This window comes from Larus michahellis, unplaced genomic scaffold, assembly GCF_964199755.1.
Source record: "Larus michahellis unplaced genomic scaffold, bLarMic1.1 SCAFFOLD_360, whole genome shotgun sequence".
Taxonomy (NCBI): domain Eukaryota; kingdom Metazoa; phylum Chordata; class Aves; order Charadriiformes; family Laridae; genus Larus; species Larus michahellis.
In genome coordinates, this window is record NW_027436069.1 from 49948 (window position 1) to 71245 (window position 21298).

The 21298-nt window shown below is 70.4% G+C and overlaps 2 protein-coding genes and 1 non-coding gene across 3 annotated transcripts in view; 2 read left to right on the forward strand and 1 right to left on the reverse strand.

The window, feature by feature from the left end:
* The window catches only part of POLR2A (RNA polymerase II subunit A), a gene marked incomplete at its 5' end in the record, with an annotated part of 55448 nt that extends 49354 nt beyond the window's left edge, over window positions 1–6094 (forward strand). Inside the window, 3 exons of the mRNA XM_074571558.1 lie at window positions 540–653; window positions 2689–2838; window positions 4792–6094. Coding sequence (XP_074427659.1) covers window positions 540–653; window positions 2689–2838; window positions 4792–5948 — 1421 coding nt within the window. The remainder of the gene's footprint in view (window positions 1–539; window positions 654–2688; window positions 2839–4791) is intronic.
* Window positions 6095–7265: 1171 nt separating this feature from the next.
* On the reverse strand, window positions 7266–7347 carry TRNAL-UAG (transfer RNA leucine (anticodon UAG)). Its single transcript has one exon. It is a non-coding gene; the product is annotated as a tRNA-Leu (tRNA).
* A 2102-nt stretch (window positions 7348–9449) lies between these two features.
* On the forward strand, window positions 9450–19538 carry WRAP53 (WD repeat containing antisense to TP53). Its single transcript, XM_074571559.1, has 9 exons — window positions 9450–9479; window positions 9931–10064; window positions 10639–10747; window positions 11821–11909; window positions 13314–13404; window positions 16144–16355; window positions 17176–17280; window positions 17513–17656; window positions 18411–19538. The coding sequence occupies exons 1-9, from the start codon at window positions 9450–9452 to the stop codon at window positions 18481–18483; spliced, it is 987 nt and encodes a 328-aa protein (XP_074427660.1). The 3' UTR covers window positions 18484–19538.
* Window positions 19539–21298: the final 1760 nt, after the last annotated feature.

Below are 21298 nucleotides of genomic sequence, written 5' to 3' on the forward strand. Positions count from 1 at the left end.
AGGAGGGGGGGACACCGTGAGGACAATGGCGTTGAAGAACCTCAACGTCATCGTGGGGTTCATGGCCAACATCGGCTACTTCCAGACATCAGGGTCCCCCATGATGGGTGGGGGGCACCCATGGACCCGGGGGGCACCCACAGAAGCGGGGGAGAGGAGAGGTGTCCCACCGTGAGGACAATGGGGTTGAAGAACCTCAACGTCATCGTGGGGTTCATGGCCAACGTTGGTCACTTCTGGGTGCCGGGGTCTCCCCTGATGGGTGGGGGGGCACCCACGGACCCGGGGGGCACCCATGGACCTGGGGGGCACCCACAAAACCAGGGGCACCCACAAAACCAGGGGAGAGGAGGGGGGGACACCGTGAGGACGATGGCGTTGGAGAACCTCAACGTCATCGTGGGGTTCATGGCCAACATTGGCCACTCCTGGGTGCCGGGGTCTCCCCTGATGGGTGGGGGGCACCCACGGACCTGGGGGGCACCCATGGACCCCGTGTCCCCCCCCCCCCCCCCACCCTGACCCCCATCTCTCGGCAGCCACCGGGATGTTCTTCGGGTCGGCGCCCAGCCCCATGGGGGGGATGTCGCCCGCCATGACCCCCTGGAACCAGGGCGCCACCCCCGCCTACGGCGCCTGGTCCCCCAGCGTGGGTGCGTACTGGGAGCACTGGGAGCACTGGGAGCACTGGGGGGGGGTGGGGGGGGGTGGGATTATAGGGGTTTGGGGGGCGGAATGGGGGTCAGTTGTGGGGTGGGGGGTGTGGGGAGGTTGGGGGGGGGAGCCATGGGGCAGACTGGGAGGCACTGGGGGGGCACTGGGGCAGACTGGGGGGCACTGGGGGGGGCACTGGGAGAGACTGGGGGGCACTGGGGCAGTTGGGGGGGGGGTTGGCGGGGTTTTGGGGGGGCTGTGGGGCAGAAGGAGGGTCAGTTGTGGGGTGGGGGGTGGGGGGAGGTTGGGGGGGGGAGCCATGGGGCAGAGTGGGAGGCACTGGGGGGGCACTGGGAGAGACTGGGGGGCACTGGGGAGGCACTGGGAGAGACTGGGGGGCACTGGGGGGGGCACTGGGAGAGACTGGGGGGCACCGGGGCAGTTGGGGGGGGCTCTTGGGGGGGGTTGGTGGGGTTTTGGGGGGGGCTGTGGGGCAGAAGGAGGGTCAGGTGGGGGGTGGGGGGAGGTTGGGGGGGGGGGGAGCCATGGGGCAGACTGGGGGGCACTGGGAGAGACTGGGGGGCACTGGGGGGGTTGGAGGGGTTTTGGGGGGGCTGTGGGGCAGAAGGAGGGTCAGTTGTGGGGTGGGGGGCGGGGGGAGGTTGGGGGGGGGGAGCCATGGGGCAGAGCGGGAGGCACTGGGGGGGCACTGGGGGAGACTGGGGGGCACTGGGGGGGCACTGGGAGAGACTGGGGGGCACTGGGGCAGTTGGGGGGGGCTCTTGGGGGGGGTTGGAGGGGTTTTGGGGGTCTGTGGGGCGGAATGGGGGTCAGTTGTGGGGTGGGGGGCGGGGGGAGGTTGGGGGGGGGGGGAGCCATGGGGCAGAGTGGGAGGCACTGGGGGGGCACTGGGAGAGACTGGGGGGCACTGGGGGGGGCACTGGGAGAGACTGGGGGGCACTGGGGCAGTTGGGGGGGGGGCTCTTGGGGGGGGTTGGTGGGGTTTTGGGGGGGGCTGTGGGGCAGAAGGAGGGTCAGGTGGGGGGTGGGGGGAGGTTGGGGGGGGGGAGCCATGGGGCAGAGTGGGAGGCACTGAGGGGGCACTGGGAGAGACTGGGGGGCACTGGGGGGGGCACTGGGAGAGACTGGGGGGCACTGGGGCAGTTGGGGGGGGTTCTTGGGGGGGGTTGGCGGGGTTTTGGGGGGGGCTGTGGGGCAGAATGGGGGTCAATGGGGGGGCGGGGGGGCCGTGGGGCAGACGGGGGGGGGCACTGGGATAGACTGGGGGGACACCGGGGCAGATCTGGGGGGCAGTTGTGGGCCCCGGGGGGCAGTTGGGGGTGTATTGGGGGGCAGTTGTGGGTCCCAGGGACGGTTGGGGGGCGGTTAGAGGGTAGTTGTGGGGCCGGGGGGGCAGTTGGGGGTGTATTGGGAGGCAGTTGTGGGTCCCAGGGGCAGTTAGGGGGCAGTTGTGGGTCCTGGGGGACAGTTGTGGGTCCCAGGGACGGTTGGGGGGCAGTTGGGAGTCTATTGGGGGGCAGTTGTGGGTCCCAGGGGCAGTTAGGGGGCAGTTGTGGGTCCCGGGGGGCAGTTGGGGGTCTATTGGGGGGCAGTTGTGGGTCCCAGGGACGGTTGGGGGGCAGTTGGGAGTCTATTGGGGGGCAGTTGGGGGTCCCAGGGACGGTTGGGGGGCAGTTGGGGGTCCCAGGGACGGTTGGGGGGCAGTTGGGGGTGTATTGGGGGGCAGCTGTGGGTCCCAGGGATGGTTGGGGGGCAGTTGGGGGTCCCAGGGACGGTTGGGGGGGGGCAGTTAGGGGGCAGTTGTGGGTCCGGGGGGGCAGTTGGGGGTCTATTGGGGGGCAGCTGCGGGTCCCAGGGACGGTTGGGGGCCAGTTGTGGGTCTGAGGGAGCAGTTTTGAGGGGGGGGGGGGAGCAGTTGTGGGGGCGGGTTGGGGGTGGCGGGGTGACTTGTGGGGCAGCCGTGGGTCTGACCCCCACGCGTGGGTGTTGTTTTTCCGTGTCCCCCCCCCCCAGGCAGCGGCATGACCCCGGGGGGCGCCGGCTTCTCCCCCAGCGCCGCCTCCGACGCCAGCGGCTTCAGCCCCGGCTACTCCCCGGCCTGGTCCCCGACCCCCGGCTCCCCCGGCTCCCCCGGCCCCGCCAGCCCCTACATCCCCTCCCCGGGTGAGTCCTGCCCCACGGCGCGACCCACGGCGCGACCCACGGCACCCCAAATGCCCCCCGTTGCGCCCCGCGCCCCCACATTGCGCCGTACATCGTACACCCCCCCCCCGGCCCCGCCAGCCCCTGCGTCCCCTCCCCGGGTGAGTCCTGCCCCACGGCGCGACCCACGGCACGACCCACGGCGCCCCAAACGCCCCCCCGTTGCACCCCGTGCCCCACAGACCCCCACAACACCCTACGGCGCTCCCCAACAGCACACAACACCCCCTAACGACCCACAACACCCCCCAGTGCCCCACAACACCCCATAACGCACACAACACCCCACAACACCCCCACAGACCCCTACAACACCCCCTCAACACCCCATAACACCCCCACAACACCCTACAACACCCCCCAGTGACCCACAACACCCCATAACTCACACAACACCCCACAACACCCCCCAGTGCCCCCCACCACCCCCCTGAGTCCCCATTAACACCCCCCCAACACCCCAAAACACCCCCCCAACACCCCCTAACACCCCCCCAGACCCCCACAACACCCTACAACACCCCTCAATGCCCCACAACACCCCCACAGACCCCCCACAACACCCTACAACACCCCCACAACACCCCGTAACACCCACAGACCCCTACAACACCCCCCAATGCCCCCCAACACCCCCCAACGCCCCCCCAGCACCCCGTAACGCCCCATGACACCCCCCCAACACCACACAACACCCCCTAACACCCCCACAGGTCCCCACAACACCCCCCCAATGCCCCACAACACCCCATAATACGCCCACAACACCCTACAACACCCCCCAGTGCCCCCCAACCCCCCCGTAACAGCCTCACAACACCCCATAACACCCCACAGACACCCACAACACCCCCCAATGCCCCACAACGCCCCACAACACCCTATAACACCCCCCAACACCCCAGAACACCCACAGACCCCTACAACACCCCCCACAACACCCCTAATGCCCCCCCAGACCCCCACAACACCCTACAACACCCCCCAGTGCCCCCCAACACCCCCCAAGTCTCCATTAACACCCCCACAATGCCCCAGAACACCCTGTAACACCCCCCCAACACCCCATAACACCCACAGACCCCCACAGCACCCCCCACAACACCCCCCCAGACCCCTACAACACCCCCCCAGTGCCCCACAACACCCCCTCAACACCCCCTAACACCCCCACAGACCCCCACAACACCCTACAACACCCCTCAATGCCCCACGACACCCCTGTAACAGCCTCACAACACCCCCCCAGACCCCCCACAACACCCCATAACACCCCCACAACACCCTACAACACCCCCCCAACACCCCATAACACCCCCAGACCCCTAGAACACCCCCCAATGCCTCTCAACACCCCCTAACACCCCCACAGACCCCCACAACACCCTACAACACCCCCCAGTGCCCCCTAACACCCCAAAACACCCCCCCAACACCACACAACACCCACTAACACCCCCACAGGCCCCCACAACACCCCCCAATGCCCCACAACACACCATAACACCGACATGACACCCCAAAACACCCTGTAACACCCCCCCAACACCCCATAACACCCCCACAGACCCTTACAACACCCCCCAGTGCCCCCCAACACCCCCTTAACACCCCATAAGACCCCCACAGACCCCCACAACACCCTACAACACCCCCTCAATGCCCCAAAACACCCTATAACACCCCCCCAACACCCCCCCAACACCCCCTAACACCCCTACAGACCTCCACAACACCCTACAACACCCCATTACGCCCCGCAATGCCCCCCAACTCCCCGTTAACACCCCCACACACACCCCAAAACACCCTCCAACACACCCCTGGTGCCCCACACCACCCCCCCAACACCCTCACAGACCCCCAACGCCCACCTGTGGTCCCCCCGTCACCCCGCTGTGTCCCCCCCCACAGGTGGCGCCATGTCACCCAGCTACAGCCCGACGTCACCCGCCTACGAGCCGCGCTCGCCGGGGGGCTACACCCCCCAGAGCCCCAGTTACAGCCCCACGTCGCCCAGTTACAGCCCGACTTCGCCCAGTTACAGCCCGACGTCGCCCAACTACAGCCCGACCTCGCCCAGCTACAGCCCCACGTCGCCCAGCTACAGCCCCACCTCACCCAGCTACAGCCCCACATCGCCCAGCTACAGCCCGACCTCGCCCAGCTACAGCCCCACTTCGCCCAGTTACAGCCCCACTTCGCCCAGCTACAGCCCGACTTCACCCAGCTACAGCCCCACCTCGCCGAGCTACAGCCCCACATCTCCCAGCTACAGCCCCACTTCGCCCAGCTACAGCCCGACGTCTCCCAGCTACAGCCCCACCTCGCCCAGCTACAGCCCCACATCTCCCAGCTACAGCCCCACCTCGCCCAGCTACAGCCCCACGTCGCCCAACTACAGCCCCACCAGCCCCAACTACACCCCGACGTCGCCCAGCTACAGCCCCACCTCGCCCAGCTACAGCCCCACCAGCCCCAACTACACCCCCACCTCCCCCAACTACAGCCCCACCAGCCCCAGCTACAGCCCCACCTCGCCCAGTTACAGCCCCACCTCCCCCAGTTACTCCCCCTCCAGCCCCCGCTACACCCCCCAGTCGCCCACCTACACCCCCAGCAGCCCCAGTTACAGCCCCAGCAGCCCCAGTTACAGCCCCACCTCCCCCAAGTACACCCCCACCAGCCCCAGCTACAGCCCCAGCTCCCCCGAGTACACCCCCACCAGCCCCAAATACAGCCCCACCTCCCCCAAGTACAGCCCCACCAGCCCCAAATACAGCCCCACCTCCCCCACCTACAGCCCCACCACCCCCAAGTACAGCCCCACCTCCCCCACCTACAGCCCCACCTCCCCCGTCTACACCCCCACCAGCCCCAAATACAGCCCCACCTCCCCCACCTACAGCCCCACCTCCCCCAAGTACAGCCCCACCTCCCCCACCTACAGCCCCACCAGCCCCAAGGGCTCCACCTACAGCCCCACATCGCCGGGCTACAGCCCCACGTCCCCCACCTACAGCCTCACCAGCCCGGCCATCAGCCCCGACGACAGCGACGAGGACAACTGAGCCCCCCCCGGCCTCTCGCAGGGTGTGGGGCTGACCCCCAAGTTGGGGGGAAGGGGGGGGAGAGACCCCCGAGTTGGGTGTCACTCCCTCGAGTCGGGGGGCTGAGCCCCCGGAGTGACCCCCAAGTTGGGGGGGGGTGATCCTCAAGGTGGGGGGTGACCAACGAGCTGGGGGTGACCCCCAAGTTGAGGGGGGGGGAGTGACCCCTAATTCGGGGAGGTGACCCCTAAGTTGGGGGGTAGCTCTTAAATGGGGGTTGACCCCTAAATTGGGGGGGGGGGGAGTGACCCCCAAGCTGGGGGCAGGGAGCTGACCCCCAAGTTTGGGGCTGACCCCCAAGTCGAAGGGTGACTCCTAAGTTGTGGGGTGACCCCTCCAGGGGGGGTTGGGGGGCCTGACCCCCCCCGAATTGGGGGCTGACCCTTAAGTTTGGGGCTGACCCCTAAGTTGGGGGGGGGGGGGGAGGATTCCTAGATTGGGGGGGGGGGGTGGGCCCCCAAGCTTATGGGGTGCCCCCCAAGTTGTGGGGGGCGGGGGGAGGGGCCTCTTTTGGGGGGCGAAGGTGTAATTTATGGGGGGTCATTAGTTAATTGGGGGGGGGAGGGGCAATGGGGTGGGGGAGGGGGCGCCCCCTGGTGGTGGGTTTTGAGGGGGGGGAGGGGGTGTCCTTCGCCCCTCCCCCACCCTTTTTTGGGGTGTTTTCGCGTATTTTTTTGTGGGGGGGAGGGAGGGGGGAAATTGGCTGGAATTGGGCTTTTTTTGGGGAGAAATAAAGAGTTTTACTCATTTTCAGCTGCGGCTCCGGGGGGGGGTGTTTTTTTTCGGGGAGGGGGGGGAACCCTGACCCCTTCCCCCCGCCCCCCCCCCGCCATAGTGGACCCAGGAGTTTGGGGACCCCCTTCCCCCCCCACCCCACCCCCAAAAAAGGGGACCCAGGTGTCCGGGACCCCCAAACCCCCCCCCCCCCAAATAGGGGGCCAAGGAGTTTGGGGGGGGCCCAGGAGTTTGGGGGGACCCCCCCACCCATAGCGGACCCAAATGACTGGGGATGCCCCCCCCCAAAAAAGGGGGGCCCAGGTGTCATTCCCCCCCCCCCCAAAATGTCCCAGAGCCCCGGGGTGGGGGGGGGCCCATAATGGTCTTAAATAACTGGGGACCCCCCTCCTGCCCCATATAGGAGAGTGGGGTGGGGGGGGGTCTGGGACCCCCAACTTGCCCCTCTAAAGGGATCCGGGTGGGGGGGCACCCACGGGTGCTGCGGGGGGGCAAAATCTCGGGGTTCAGGGGGGGTGTTGTTCCTCCCCCCCCCCCGTCAGCTGGCAGCGGTGGGATTCGAACCCACGTCCCCGCGGGGACTGGAGCCTAAATCCAGCGCCTTAGACCGCTCGGCCACGCTACCGCCGGGGGCGGGGGGAGCCCCGCGCGCCGCCTGCCCCCTGCGCGCGCCCGGCTCCCCCGCGAGTCACCCCCCCCCCGCCCCCCCCCCGCGATGTCCCCGATTCCCCCCGATGTCCCCCCCCCCCGTCCCCAGTGTCCCCCCCCCCCGTGTCCCCCCCGCCCCCCCCATGTCCCCTGATGTCCCCAGTGTCCCCCCCCGTGTCCCGGTGTCCCCACTGTCGTGTCCCCCCCCCCCCCCCGGTGTCCCCCCACTGTCCCCATTTCCCCCCCCAATGTCCCCGTGTCCCCCCCTGTGTCCCAGTGCCCCCCCCGTCCCCTGATGTCCCCCGTGTCCCCCCAATGTCCCCATTTCCCCCCCCAACGTGTCCCCGATGTCCCCGTGTCCCCCTTGTTCCCACCCCCCCACTGTCCCCCCCGTGTCCCCACTGTCCCCCCCGTGTCCCCCCACTGTCCCCATTTCCCCCCCCAATGTCCCCCTGTCCCCCGTGTCCCCAACGTCCCCCGTGTGTGTCCCCCCATGTGTCCCAGTGTCCCCTCCACCCCCCCCGCCCCCCCATGTCCCCATGTGTCCCAGTGTCCCCTGATGTCCCCCATGTCCCCCCATGTCCCCAGTGTCCCCGTGTCCCCAGTGTCCCCAATGTCCCAGTGTCCCCTGATGTCCCCAGTGTCCCAGTGTCCCCAGTGTCCCCCCATGTCTCCCCATGTGTCCCCAGTGTCCCCTGATGTCCCCAATGTCCCCAGTGTCCCCCTGTCCCCTGATGTCCCCCCTGTCCCCCCATGTCCCCAGTGTCCCAGTGTCCCCCCATGTCTCCCCATGTGTCCCCAATGTCCCCAGTGTCCCCAGTGTCCCCAATGTCCCCCCATGTCCCCAGTGTCCCCCCATGTGTCCCAGTGTCCCCTGATGTCCCCAGTGTCCCTCCATGTCCCCAGTGTCCCAGTGTCCCCAGTGTCCCAGTGTCCCCGTGTCCCCCTGTGCCTTGATGTCCCCAGTGTCCCCCCATGTCCCCAATGTCCCCCCATGTTCCCAGTGTCCCCCGATGTCCCCAATGTCCCCAGTGTCCCCGATGTCCCCAATGTCCCAGTGTCCCCAGTGTCCCAGTGTCCCCCCATGTCCCCAGTGTCCCTCCATGTGTCCCAGTGTCCCCTGATGTCCCCAATGTCCCCAGTGTCCCCGTGTCCCCAATGTCCCCAGTGTCCCCGTGTCCCCGATGTCCCCAGTGTCCCCGTGTCCCCCTGTGCCTTGATGTCCCCAGTGTCCCCCCAATGTCCCCAGTGTCCCCCCATGTGTCCCAGTGTCCCCTGATGTCCCCAGTGTCCCCCTGTCCCCTGATGTCCCCAGTGTCCCTCCATGTCCCCAGTGTCCCCGTGTCCCCAGTGTCCCCAATGTCCCCAGTGTCCCCCCATGTCCCCAGTGTCCCCTGATGTCCCCAATGTCCCCAGTGTCCCCCTGTCCCCTGATGTCTCCAATGTCCCAGTGTCCCCTGATGTCCCCCCCGCCCCCCCATGTCCCCAGTGTCCCCGTGTCCCCAGTGTCCCCGTGTCCCCCTGTGCCTTGATGTCCCCAATGTCCCCCGATGTCCCCAATGTCCCCCCATGTCCCCAGTGTCCCCCCATGTCCCCAGTGTCCCTCTATGTGTCCCAGTGTCCCCTGATGTCCCCGATGTCCCCAGTGTCCCCGATGTCCCCCCATGTCCCCAGTGTCCCCCCAGTGTCCCCGTGTTTCCCCGTCCCCCCCCGGGCCGTGACCCCGCCGTGACCCCGCCGTGACCCCGCCCACCCCCGCGCGGCGCACGCCGGGAAGGGGGGGGGTGGTGGAACTGGCGGGACCGGAAGTGGCGTGACCGGAAGTGGGCGCGGCCGGGCGTGTGTCATGGCGGCGCCCAGGGCGGACGGCGCGGGGGGGTCCCCCGAGGCCGGGGGGGGAGGGGGACGCCGCCCCTCCCCCACCCCCCGCCACCCCCCACGACGCGGAGCCGCCGCCGGAGCCCGAGTGAGCGGGGGGAGGGTCGGGGGGGGGCCTTATGGGGGGGTTTGGGGGGGGGTCCCGGCCCCCTGGGTCCCCTATGGGGGGATTTGGGGGGGCCCCGGGCGGCCGGGTCCGCTATGGGGGGGGCCCTCTGGGGGTTTGGGGGGGTTTGGGGGGGGGTCCCGGACCCCTGGGTCCACTATGGGGCGGGATGGGGGGCCCCCTGTGGGGCGGGGGGGGGGCGTTCCCGGACACCCGGGTCCCCTGTGGGGGGGGGTCGGGGGGACCCTGTGGGGGTGTTTGGGGGGGGCCCGGACCCCTGGATTCCCTGGGGGGGGGATTGGGGGGGGGGGGGTCCCGTACACCTGGGTCACCTGGGGGGGGGCCTGGGGGGGGTCCTGGGTCCGCTATGGGCGGCGAGGAGTTGGGGGGGGGTCCCCTGTGGGGCGTTTTTGGGGGGGGGGGGCCGGACGCCTGGATCCCCTATGGGGGGGGGGCCCTGTGGGGGGTTTTGGGGGGTCCCAGACGCCTGGGTGCCCTGTGGGGGGGGGGGGGTCCCTGTGGGGGGGCCTCGGGGGGGGCCTCGGACACGTGGGTCCCCTGCCGGGGGGGGGGGAGGGGGTGTCCCTGACGCCCCCCTCCCCCCAGGCTGCCCCCTTGGCCTTGGTGCTCTCGCGCCCCCCCCGGCCCGTGTGGGGGGCGGGGGAGGAGTTCGCCCACCGGCCCCACAACTTCCTGCGGGGCTGCAAGTGGTGAGTGACCCCCCCCCACCCCCCCTTGCCCCCCCCCCCGGGTCCCCTATGGGGCGGGGGGAGTTGGGGGTCCCAGGCATCTGGGTCCCTTGGGGGGGGGGAGGGAATTGTGGGGGGTCCCGGATGCCTGGGTCCCCTGGGGGGTGGGGTGGGGTGTGTCGGGGGCAGGGGGGGGTCCCAGACACCTGGGTCCCCCCCCCCGGACCCCTGGGTCCCCTATGCGGGGGGGGAGTTTGGGGGTCCCAGGCATCTGGGTCCTCTATGGGGGGGGGGTTAAGTTGGGGGTCCTGAATGTTTGGGTCCCCTATGGGGGTGGGGGGGGAAGTTGGGGGTCCCAGACCCTGGGTCCCCCCCCAGACCCCTGGGTCCCCTATGGGGGGGGGGGAAGTTGGGGGTCCCATTCCCTGGGTCCCCTATGGGGGGGGGGGGGGGGAATTTGGGGGTCCCAAATGGAACGTTTGGGTCCCCTATGGGTGTGGGGGGGGGGAAGTTGGGGGGTCCCGGACACCTGGGTGTGTCCCCGTCCCCCCCCCCCACGCCTGTGTGTGTCCCCCCCACCCCCCCCCACCCCCAGGGCCCCCGACGGCTCCTGCGTCCTGACCTGCAGCGACGACAACACCCTGCGCATCTTCGACCTCCCGCTGCCCCCCGCGCCCCCCCCGGGGCTGCCCCTCCCCCAGCTGGTGCGGGACCTGGGGGGGGGGGTGGGGGGGGGGGGGGGGGGGGATGCTGTGGGGCTCCCGGGGGGTTTGGGGGGGGAGATGTGGGGCATTTGGGGTGCCTGGGAGGTCGCTATGGGGTGGTTGAGGGGCTCCTAGGGGGGTTGGGGGGGGGCTATAGGGCATTAGAGGGGGGGGCTGGGGGGTGGCTGTGGGGCTCCAGGGCGGTTTGGGGGGGGGGGGGGGGGCGGGCTATGGGGCATTTTGGGGGGAGCTGGGGGATCGCTATGGGGCAGTTGGGGGTCACTATAGGTCTGCTAGGGGTTTTGGGGGGGGGGAATATGGGGCATGGGGGGTGATATGGGGCATTTTGGGGGGGGGGGGGCTATGGGGCATTTTGGGGGTGGCTGGGGGTCATTTGGGGGCAGTTGGGGGGGGTCACTGTGGGGCTCCCAGGGGGACTTGGGGGGCTATGGGGCACTAGGGGGGGGGGCCTATGGGGCGTTTTGGGGGGGTCTGAGGGGGTCACTATAGGGCTCCTGGCGGGTTTGGGGGGGGCTGTGGGGCATTGGAGGGGAGGGGGAGGGGGGCGGGGGGGGGGCGCTATGGGGCAGCCGTGGGGCAATTGGGGGGGAGGCTGTGGGGCATCCACGGAAAGAGGGACCCGGGTGTCTGGGGGGGGGGGGGGGTGTGACAGGGGGGACCCCAGTGGCCATGGGGGGGTGACAATGGGGACCCTGATGTCGGGGGGGGGGGGGTGATGGGGACCTTGGTGTCGGGGGGAGGGGGAGTGACGGGGGGGGGGACCCTGGTGTCCAAGGGGGGGGGTGACACAGGGGACACGGGCGTCTGGGGGGGTGACAGGGGGGACCCCAGTGGCCATGGGGGGGTGACGGGGGGACCCTGGTGTCCGGGGGGGGGGGGGTGACGGGGGACACCCCGGCGCGGGGGGGGTGACGCGGGTGCAGGGGGGCTGACGGGGGGATGGGGGAGACCCTGGTGTCCAGGGGGGGGGTGACAGGGGACACCCCGGCGCGGGGGGGGGTGACGGGGGACACCCCGGCGCGGGGGGGGTGACGCGGGTGCCGCGGGGGCAGGTGCCGGCGCTGCGGGTGCCCGAGGGCGACACCGTCTACGACTTCGCCTGGTTCCCCCTCATGGACTCCAGCCAGCCCCACACCTGCCTGTGAGCACTGGGAGCACTGGGAGCGGACTGGGAGGGGACTGGGGGCACTGGGAAGGGACTGGGAGGGGGATTGGGGGCACTGGAGGGGACTGGGAAGGGGACTGGGGACACTGGGAAGGGACCGGGAGGGGGATTGGGGGTACTGGAGGGAACTGGGAGTGGGACTGGGGACACTGGGAGCACTGGGGGGGTACTGGAGGGACTGGGAGGGGGACTGGGAGCACTGGGGGGGAGACTGGGAACAGTGGGAGAGAACTGGGAAGGGACTGGGAGGGGACTGGGAGTGGGACTGGGGACACTGGAAGCACTGAGAGGGGACTGGAGAGACTGGGAGGGAGACCCGGAGCACTGGGGGGAGACTGGGGACAGTGGGAGAGGACTGGGAAGGGACTGCGAGGGGACTGGGAGTGGGACTGGTGACACTGGGAGCACTGGGGGGGTACTGGAGGGACTGGGAGGGGACTGGGAGCACTGGGAGGGGACTGGGGAGACTGGGAGGGGACTGAGAAGGGACTGGGAAGGCAGTGGGGGCACTGGGAGGGGGATTGGGAGCACTGGAGGGGACTGGGAGGGCACTGGGAGTGGGACTGGGGACACTGGAAGCACTGGGAGGGGACTGGGGGCACTGGGAGTGGGGATTGGGGGCACTGGAGGGGACGGGGGAGTGGGACTCGGGGCACTGGGAGCACTGGGGGGGTACTGGAGGGACTGGGAGGGGGGACTGGGAGCACTGGGAGGGAGACTGGGGACAGTGGGAGAGCGCTGGGAAGGGACTAGGAGGGGACTGGAAGTGGGACTGGGGACACTGGAAGCACTGGGAGGGCACTGGGAGGGGGATTGGGAGCACTGGAGGGGACTGGGAGTGGGACTGGGGACACTGAAAGCACGGGGAGGGGACTGGAGAGACTGGGAGGGAGACCCGGAGCACTGGGGGGGAGACTGGGGACAGTGGGAGAGGACTGGGAAGGGACTGGGGACACTGGGAGGGCACTGGGAAGGGGACTGGGGGCACTGGAGGGGACTGGGAGTGGGACTGGGGACACTGGGAGCACTGGAGAGGTACTGGAGGGACTGGGAGGGGGACTGGGAGCACTGGGAGGGAGACTGGGGGCACTGGGAAGGAAACTGGCGGCAGCGCTTGTTACTGGGCGACACTGGGAGATGGGGGGGGGGTTGCATCATGGGGGCGCTGGGGCTCACTGGGAGGCTACTGGTCCTTACTGGAATGAACTGGGAGAGCCCGATGACTTAGGGAGGGGTGTTGGGAGGGGCTGGGGGCGGGGGGGGGGTCACTGGGTGTTATTGGGCGTTACTGGGAGGTGGCCGGGGGGGGGGGGGGGGGGGGGAGGCGTGTCTTGGGGGTCAGTAGGAGGTTACTGGTCCGTACTGGTCTGTACTGGGCAGGGTGGCCTCCAGCAGCCGCGACAACCCCGTGCACCTCTGGGACGCCTTCGACGGGAGCCTGCGGGGCTCCTTCCGCGCCTACAGCCACCTGGTGGGGACACGGGGGGGGGGACACGGCGGGGGGGGGACACACCGGGGTGGGGGGGGGACGGGGGGAGGGGACAGAGGGGGACCCAGGGGTCCCGGGGGGGGGGGGGGGGGGGGAGACGGGGGACCCAGGGGTCTGGGGGGGGGTGACAAAGGGGGACCCAGGGGTTCGGGGGGGGTGACAAGGGTCCAGGGGGGGTGACAGAGGGGACCCAGGGGGGTGACAGAGGGGACCTGGGGGTTCGGGGGGGGTGACAGAGGGGACCCAGGGGTTGGGGGGGGTGACAGAAGGGACCCGGGGGGGTGACAGAGGGGACCCAGGGGTTCGGGGGGGGTGACAGGGATCCAGGGGGGGGTGACGGAGGGGACCCGGGGGGGGTGACAGAGGGGACCCAGGGGGGTGACAGAGGGGACTCAGGGGTCAGGGGGGGTGGCGGGGGCATTACTGGGTGTTACTGGGAGGTAGTGGGGGGGCTGTAGAAGGGTTACTGGGACCCCCGAGACTTACTGGGAGGCACTGGTTCTTACTGGGATGAACTGGCAGGGCCCGATGGCTTAACGTGGGGTCCTGGGAAGGGCTGAGGGGTTTCGGGGGGGGATCATTGGGGGTTACTGGGAGACCGGGGGGGGTTATTGGGAGCCTCGAGGCTTACGGGGAGGCACTGGTTCTTACTGGGATGAAGTGGGAGGGTGTCTGGGGAGAGAGAGGGGTCCTGGAAGGGGCTGGGGGGGGGGTGACCCCGGGGGAGGGGGTGTTGGTGACTCCCCCGGGGGGGGGGCGGGGGGGGATGTTGGTGGCCCCGCAGGAGGAGCCGGTGGCCCCCCACTCGCTGGCCTTCACCCCCGACGGCTCCCGCCTCCTGGGGGGCTTCGACGGCGCCGTCCGCGTCTTCCCCACCCAGCGCCCCGGGCGCCTCTGCACCACCTGGGCCCTGCGCCGTGGAGGGCGGGGTCGATGGGGGGGCGTGGTCTTGGGAGGGGGCGTGGCCTAAAGGGGGCGTGGCCAGAGGGAGTGGGGTCCGGGGGGCGTGGCCTAACGGGGTGGGGCCCCAGGGAGTAGGGATTGGGGGGGGGGGAAGGGGGGATAGAGCCTGGCCATGAGGGTCGGAGGGGGCGTGGCCTAACGGGGGGAGTGGCCTAAAGGGGGCGTGGCCAGAGGGAGTGGGGTCCAGGGGGAGTGGCCTATAGGGGTGGGGCCCAAGGGAGTAGGGATTTGGGGCCCAAGGGAGTAGGGATTTGGGGGGGGGAAGGGGGGATAGAGTCTGGCCATGAGGGTCAGAGGGGGCGTGGCCTAAAGGGGGCGCGGTGGGAGGGGGCGTGGCCTAACCGGGTAGGGTCCAGGGGGCGTGGCCTAACGGGGTGGGGCCACAGGGAGTGGGGATTGGGGGGGGGGGGAAGGGGGATAGAGCGTGGCCATGAGGGTCGGAGGGGGCGTGGCCTAAAGGGGGCGTGACCTAAAGGGGGCGTGGCCAGAGGGAGTGGGGACCGGGGGGCGTGGCCTATAGGGGTGGGCCCAAGGGAGTAGGGATTTGGGGGGGGGGGGAAAGGGGGGATAGAGCCTGGCCATGAGGGTCGGAGGGGGCGTGGCCTAAAGGGGGCGTGGCCAGAGGGAGTGGGGTCCAAGGGGCGTGGCCTAACGGGGTGGGGCCCCAGGGAGTGGGGATATGGGGGGGGGGGGGAAGGGGGGATAGAGCCTGGCCATGAGGGTCGGAGGGGGCGTGGTCTAACGGGGGGAGTGGCCTAAAGGGGGCGTGGCCAGAGGGAGTGGGGTCCAGGGGGCGTGGCCTATAGGGGTGGGGCCCCAGGGAGTAGGGATTTGGGGGGGGGGAAGGGGGGATAGAGTCTGGCCATGAGGGTCAGAGGGGGCGTGGCCTAAAGGGGGCGCGGTGGGAGGGGGCGTGGCCTAACTGGGTAGGGTCCAGGGGGCGTGGCCTAACGGGGTGGGGCCCCAGGGAGTGGGGATATGGGGGGGGGGGGAAGGGGGAATAGAGCCTGGCCATGAGGGTCGGAGGGGGCGTGGCCTAAAGGGGGCGTGACCTAAAGGGGGGCGTGGCCAGAGGGAGTGGGGTCCAGGGGGCGTGGCCTAACGGGGTGGGGCCCCAGGGAGTGGGGATATGGCGGGGGGGGAAGGGGGAATAGAGCCTGGCCATGAGGGTCGGAGGGGGCGTGGCCTAAAGGGGGCGTGGCCAGAGGGAGTGGGGTCCAAGGGGCGTGGCCTATAGGGGTGGGGCCCCAGGGAGTAGGGATTTGGGGGGGGGGGAAGGGGGATAGAGCCTGGCCATGAGGGTCGGAGGGGGCGTGGCCTAAAGGGGGCGTGGCCAGAGGGAGTGGGGTCCAAGGGGCGTGGCCTAACGGGGTGGGGCCCAGGGAGTGGGGATTGGGGGGGGGGGGAAAGGGGGGATAGAGCGTGGCCATGAGGGTCGGAGGGGGCGTGGCCTAACGGGGGGAGTGGCCTAAAGGGGGCGTGGCCAGAGGGAGTGGGGACCGGGGGGCGTGGCCTATAGGGGTGGGGCCCCAGGAGTGGGGATTTGGGGGGGGGAGGGTGTGATAGAGGCGGGGCCAGGGATCTGGGGGCGGGGCTTTGTGTGGGGCGTGGTCGGGGTGTGGTCAAAGGGGCGGGGCTCATAGGAGTGGGGATGGGGGGGTTGGAGCTTGGGGGAGGGGCGGAGCCTTTAGGGGCGGGGCGTGTGCGGGCGTGTCCCGAAGGAGGCGTGGCCTGACTTCCTTCCCTCCCTCCCGGCAGAGGATGGGCGTGGCCAGCGGGGCCCTGATTGGCTGCCTGGCCTGCAGCCCCGCCCAACCGGTGCTGGCCTGCGGCTCCTATGGGCGGAGCCCTGGGGCTGTACGCCCTGGGAGGGGGGCGGGGCCCTGGCGCTCTGGCCCCGCCTCCCGGCCGCCCCCACCCACCTGCGCTTCAGCCCCGACGGCACCCGCCTCTTCGCGGGGGGGCGCAAGGTGGGCAGGGCCTGGGGGTGGGCGGTGGCCTAGAGTAAGTGGGCGGGGTCTGCGGGTGGGCGGGGCTTCGGGGTGGGATGAGATTGGAGGGTGGGCGGGGCCTTGGGGGCGGGAAGGCCCTCGGTGGGGGCGGGGCTTTCTGGGGGGCGGGGCTTCTGGGATGGGAGGGGGTGGGCTGCGAAGTGGGAGGGGCTGGGGGGGGTGGGCGGGGCTGAGGGGATGGGACTGGCGGGTGGGCGGGGCTTAGAGGCGGGCGGGGCTTCGCCGAAGGGGAGGGCTTCGGCATGGGGGGGGTGTCTTTGGGTGGGCGGGGCTTGCGGTGGGCGGGGCTTCTAAAGGGTGGAGGCTTGGAATAGTGGGAGTGGCTTCGGGGCCGGGGGCGGGGTTTGAGGGGCTGGGGGCGGGGTTTGAGGGGCTGGGGGCGGGGTTTGAGGGGCTGGGGGCGGGGTTTGAGGGGCCGGGGGCGGGGCTTAAGGGGTCAGGTGGGGTTTGAGGGGCCGGGGGCGGGGTTTGAAGGGCTGGGGGCGGGGTTTGAGGGGTCAGGCGGGGTTTGAGGGGCTGGGGGCGGGGTTTGAGGGGCTGGGGCGGGGTTTGAGGCCGGGGGCGGGGTTTGAGGGGCTGGGGGCGGGGCTTAAGGGGTCAGGTGGGGTTTGAGGGGCCGGGGGCGGGTTTGAAGGGCTGGGGGCGGGGTTTGAGGGGTCAGCGGGGTTTGAGGGGCTGGGGGCGGGGGCTTGAGGGGCTGGGGGCGGGGTTTGAGGGGCTGGGGGCGGGGTTTTGGGGCCCTGGGGGCGTGTCCGATGGTCGCCCCCGCCCCCCCCAGGACCCCCACATCCTGTGCTGGGACCTGCGTCGCCCCGAGCGGCCGCTGCTGGGGGGTGGAGCGGTGGGTGGGCACCAACCAGCGCGTGACCTTTGACCTCGACCCGTGAGTGACCCCCCCCCACCCCATCCCCCTCCAACCCCCCCCGCGTGCCTGGGTCCCTTATGAGGGGGGGGGAGGGGCTTCCTGGACTCCTGGGTCCCCTTTATTTTGAGGGGGGGGGGCGGAGCGGGGCATCCCGGATGCCTGGGTCCCTCGGGGGGGGGTTGGAGGACCCCTGGGTGCTGGTGACATCCCCCCTCCTTTCCCACCCCCGCCCCCCCACCCCCCCCCCCAGGACGGGGCGGTTCCTGGTGAGCGGTGACACCGACGGCTTCGTCACCGTCTGGGACACGTCGACCCCCCCAGGGCCGGGGGATCCCCCCCTGCTGCCCCCCCACCTCCGTTTCCGCGCTCTCCGCGACTGTATCAACGGCACCAGGTAACACCCCCCCCCGCCCCAGACACCCAGCCCCCCCCGCCAATGGCTCAGGGTGACTTTCGCACACATGGGTGCCCCCCCCAGACAGCTGGGTCCCCTTCGAACTCCTATTTTCTGCCCCCCGCCCCCCCCCCCCGACACTTGGGACCCCCCACCCCAAACACCTGCATCCCCTTGGACACCTGGGGGTCCCCCCCCCCTACACCTTGGTCCCCCCCCAACGGATACTTGGGTGCCCCCCTCAGACGCCTGGGTCCTTCCTGGGTGCCTGGGCCCCCCCCCCCAACCCTGAACACCTGGGTCCCCCCTGTTGCTTGGGACCACCCCCCCCCCCCCAAATTCTTGGGTCTGCTTTCTGGGTCTCTGGGTCCCCCCCGAACACCTGGGTCCTTCCCCCCCCACAACTCCTGGGTCCCCAGGGTGCCGTGGGGTGGGTGGGGGTGACCCCGACACCTCAGCGCCCCCCCCCCCCCCCCAGACACCTGGGTGCCCCCAAGGGTCCTATAGGGGTGAGGGTGGGAGGCGGTGGGTGTCCCCCCCCATAAGATCCGGGTCCCCCACCCCCTCCCAGGACAACCTGGGACATCCCCCCCTCAAACTCCTGGGTCCCCGGGGTGCCGTGGGGGGGGGGTGACCCTGGTCCGCCCCAATTCCTTGGACACCTGGGACTGTCCCCCCGCCCCAACCCCCCAGCCCCGAAACCCCGGGTCGCCGTGGGGCAGGGGGGGGGTGACGCGTCCACCCGTGTCCGCAGCCTGCACCCCGGGCTCCCGCTGTTGGGCCACGGCCTCGGGGCAGCGGCTCTTCCCGGCGCCCTGGGACAGTGACGAGGAGGGGACAGAGGAGGACGGGCCACCCCCGGGGGGGGACAATCGGCTGCAGCTCTGGTGGTGGGGACCCGACCCCCCCGGGGACACCGGCTGGGACATGGCCGGGGACGGCGGGACCGGGGATGATGACGACTGTCACCCCCCTGGGGACACCGGGACCGAGTATGACGATTGTCACCCCCACGGGGACACCGAGCGTCACCCCCACAGGGACAACGGCTGGGACACCCCTGGGGGACACCAGGATCGTGTCCATGGACACCGACTGTCACCCCCCTGGGGAAACCGACTGTCACCCCCCAGGGGACACCGGGACTGCGTATGACAGATGCCACCCCCTGGGGACACCGACTGTCACCCCCACGGGGACACCGTCTGGGACAGCCCTGGGGACAGCGGAGCTGTGCGTGACAACTGCCACCCTCCTGGTGCCACCGATTGTCACCCCCCTGGGGACACCGGGACCAATGTCTCCATGGACGCAGAGTGTCACCCCCCTGGGGACACCGACTGTCAACCCCCACGGGGGACACCGTCTGGGACAGCCCTGGGGACAGCGGAGCTGTGCGTGACAACTGCCACCCTCCTGGTGCCACCGATTGTCACCCCCCCTGGGGACACCGGGACCAACGTCTCCATGGACGCAGAGTGTCACCCCCCTGGGGACACCGACTGTCACCCCCACGGGGACACCGTCTGGGACAGCCCTGGGGACAGCGGAGCTGTGCGTGACAACTGCCACCCTCCTGGTGCCACCGATTGTCACCCCCCTGGGGACACCGGGACCAACGTCTCCATGGACGCAGAGTGTCACCCCCTTGGGGACATCGACTGCGACCCCTCTCAGGGACACTGACTGTCACCCACCTGGGACACCGGGCTCTCGTGTGACAACTGCCACCCCCCCCCCGCGCCCCCCCCCCGAGCCACCGGCTGTGACAAACACCCCCACAGGGACCCCGGTGTGACGCAGTGGCCTTCGGGGGGGGGGGGGGTGTGTGTCCCGGTGTCCCGTCCCCCCCCCCGGCGCCAGTAAAGACTTTGTCACTGTCACCGCGGTCCCCACCCCCCTTGTAGCGCCGTTGCCCCTTTAAGACCCCCCGGAGGGGTGGGGCCTGTTCCCAGCAGCTTCACCCGTCACCATGGCAACGGAGGGCGGGGGGGGTGTGTGTGTGTGTGATGTCACCGGGGGGTGGGGGGGGGGGGGCCTGCGAGGGGCCTTTGCCGGGGGGGGGGGGGGGGGGGGTTGGATTTGGGGGAGGCCCCCACGTGTGCGGCGCTGCTGGCCACGCCCCCTCCCCTGAGACCACGCCCCCTCGTTGCTGCTGGCCACGCCCCCTCCCCTGAGACCACGCCCCCTCGTTGTGGCCACGCCCCGTTTTCTCTGCCCCGCCCACCGCTTAGCGCTGGGTCCATTCGGCCCGCGCCAAAGCCACGCCCCCCTCAGCCCCCAAGCACCGCCCACCAAGCCACGCCCCCGCGGCAAAGGCCGCTCCCCATTGGCCGCACCCCCTTTCCCGCCCCGCCCCACCCCCCCCGCCGGAGCCAGCGGCGATCGCTGCCGGGGGCCGCTGGGGGGCGGGGTGGGGGGTGGGGGTGGGGGGCCGGGGCCGGGCCGGGCCGCGGGTTCGAGCCCCGCGTCGGGCGGTGCGGGATGGCGGCGGGGCGGCGGGCGGCGGCGGCGGCGGCGCTGCTGGCGGCGGTGGCGGCCGGGCTCAGCCTGGAGCCGGTGGTCTGGCACACGGGGAACCGCCGGTGAGATGGGGGGGGTGGGGGGGGGGCGGAGGGAATTGGGGGTTCCCAGGAGAAAAGGCGGGAACTGGGGGCTCTGAGGGGATGGGGGGGGCTGAAGGGACCCGGGGGGGGAGTCTGAGGGAATTGGGGGGGGGGGGGGGTGTCTGAGGGGAAAAGGCGGGAATTGGGGGGCTCTGAGGGGACAGGGGGGACCGGGGGGTCTGAGGGAATTGGGGGGGGGGGGGTGTTTGAGGGGAAAAGGCGGGAATTGGGGGGGGGTCTGAGGGGATTTGGGGGGGACTGAGGGAATGGGGGGGGTCTGAGGGGGAAAAGGTGGGAATTGGGGGGGGTCTGAGGGGATTTGGGGGGGGACTGAGGGGGATGGGGGGGTCTGGGGGGGGCGTGTGGGGCGGTTCACACACACACACACACACCCCCGGGTCACCCCAAGACACGGTGAGTGGGAATAGGGTGGGGGGTGACACGGGGGGGGGGTGTGACCCGGGTGTGACGCCGTCGATCTGTGTGTGACACCCTGAGTGTGTGTGTGACACGGGGGGGTTGTGTGTGTGTGACACCGTGACCATGTGTGTGACACCGCGAGCGCAGGTGTGACACCGTTTGCGTGACACAACACCGTGACCGTGTGTGTGTGTGTGTGTGTGAGTGTGTGACACAACACCGTGACCGTGTGTGTGTGTGTGTGTGTGTGTGTGTGACACCGGCTGACGCGGTGTGTGTCCCCACAAACGTGTGTGTACCCTCTGCCTGTCCCCGTGTCGTGTCACCATGTCCGGGTGTGCGTGACGGGTGTGTGCAACAAGTGTGTGTGTGGGGATTGTGAGGCCGGTGGGGGGCTGTGTGACATACTCGGGGGGTGTGTGTGTGTGTGTGTGTGTGACACACAGGGGTGTGTGACACCGACTGGCTGGCAGGGACACGGCAGAGTGTGTGTGTGTTGTGGGGTTGTGAGCGTGTGTCGTGGCGGGGTGTGAGTGTGTTGGGTGTCTGAGTGTGTGTTGGGGGGTGTGTGTATCGCTGGGGTGTGGGTGTGGTGAGTGTCGGGTGTTGGGGTGTG

Coding starts and splice junctions, on each gene's coding strand:
- WRAP53 (XM_074571559.1), top strand. CDS start 9,450: ATGGGGGGGGCCCTCTGGGGGTTTGGGGGG. Junction 11,910..13,313: donor AGCCAGCCCCACACCTGCCT/GTGAGCACTGGG, acceptor TGTACTGGGCAG/GGTGGCCTCCAGCAGCCGCG. Junction 16,356..17,175: donor TCTTCGCGGGGGGGCGCAAG/GTGGGCAGGGCC, acceptor CGCCCCCCCCAG/GACCCCCACATCCTGTGCTG.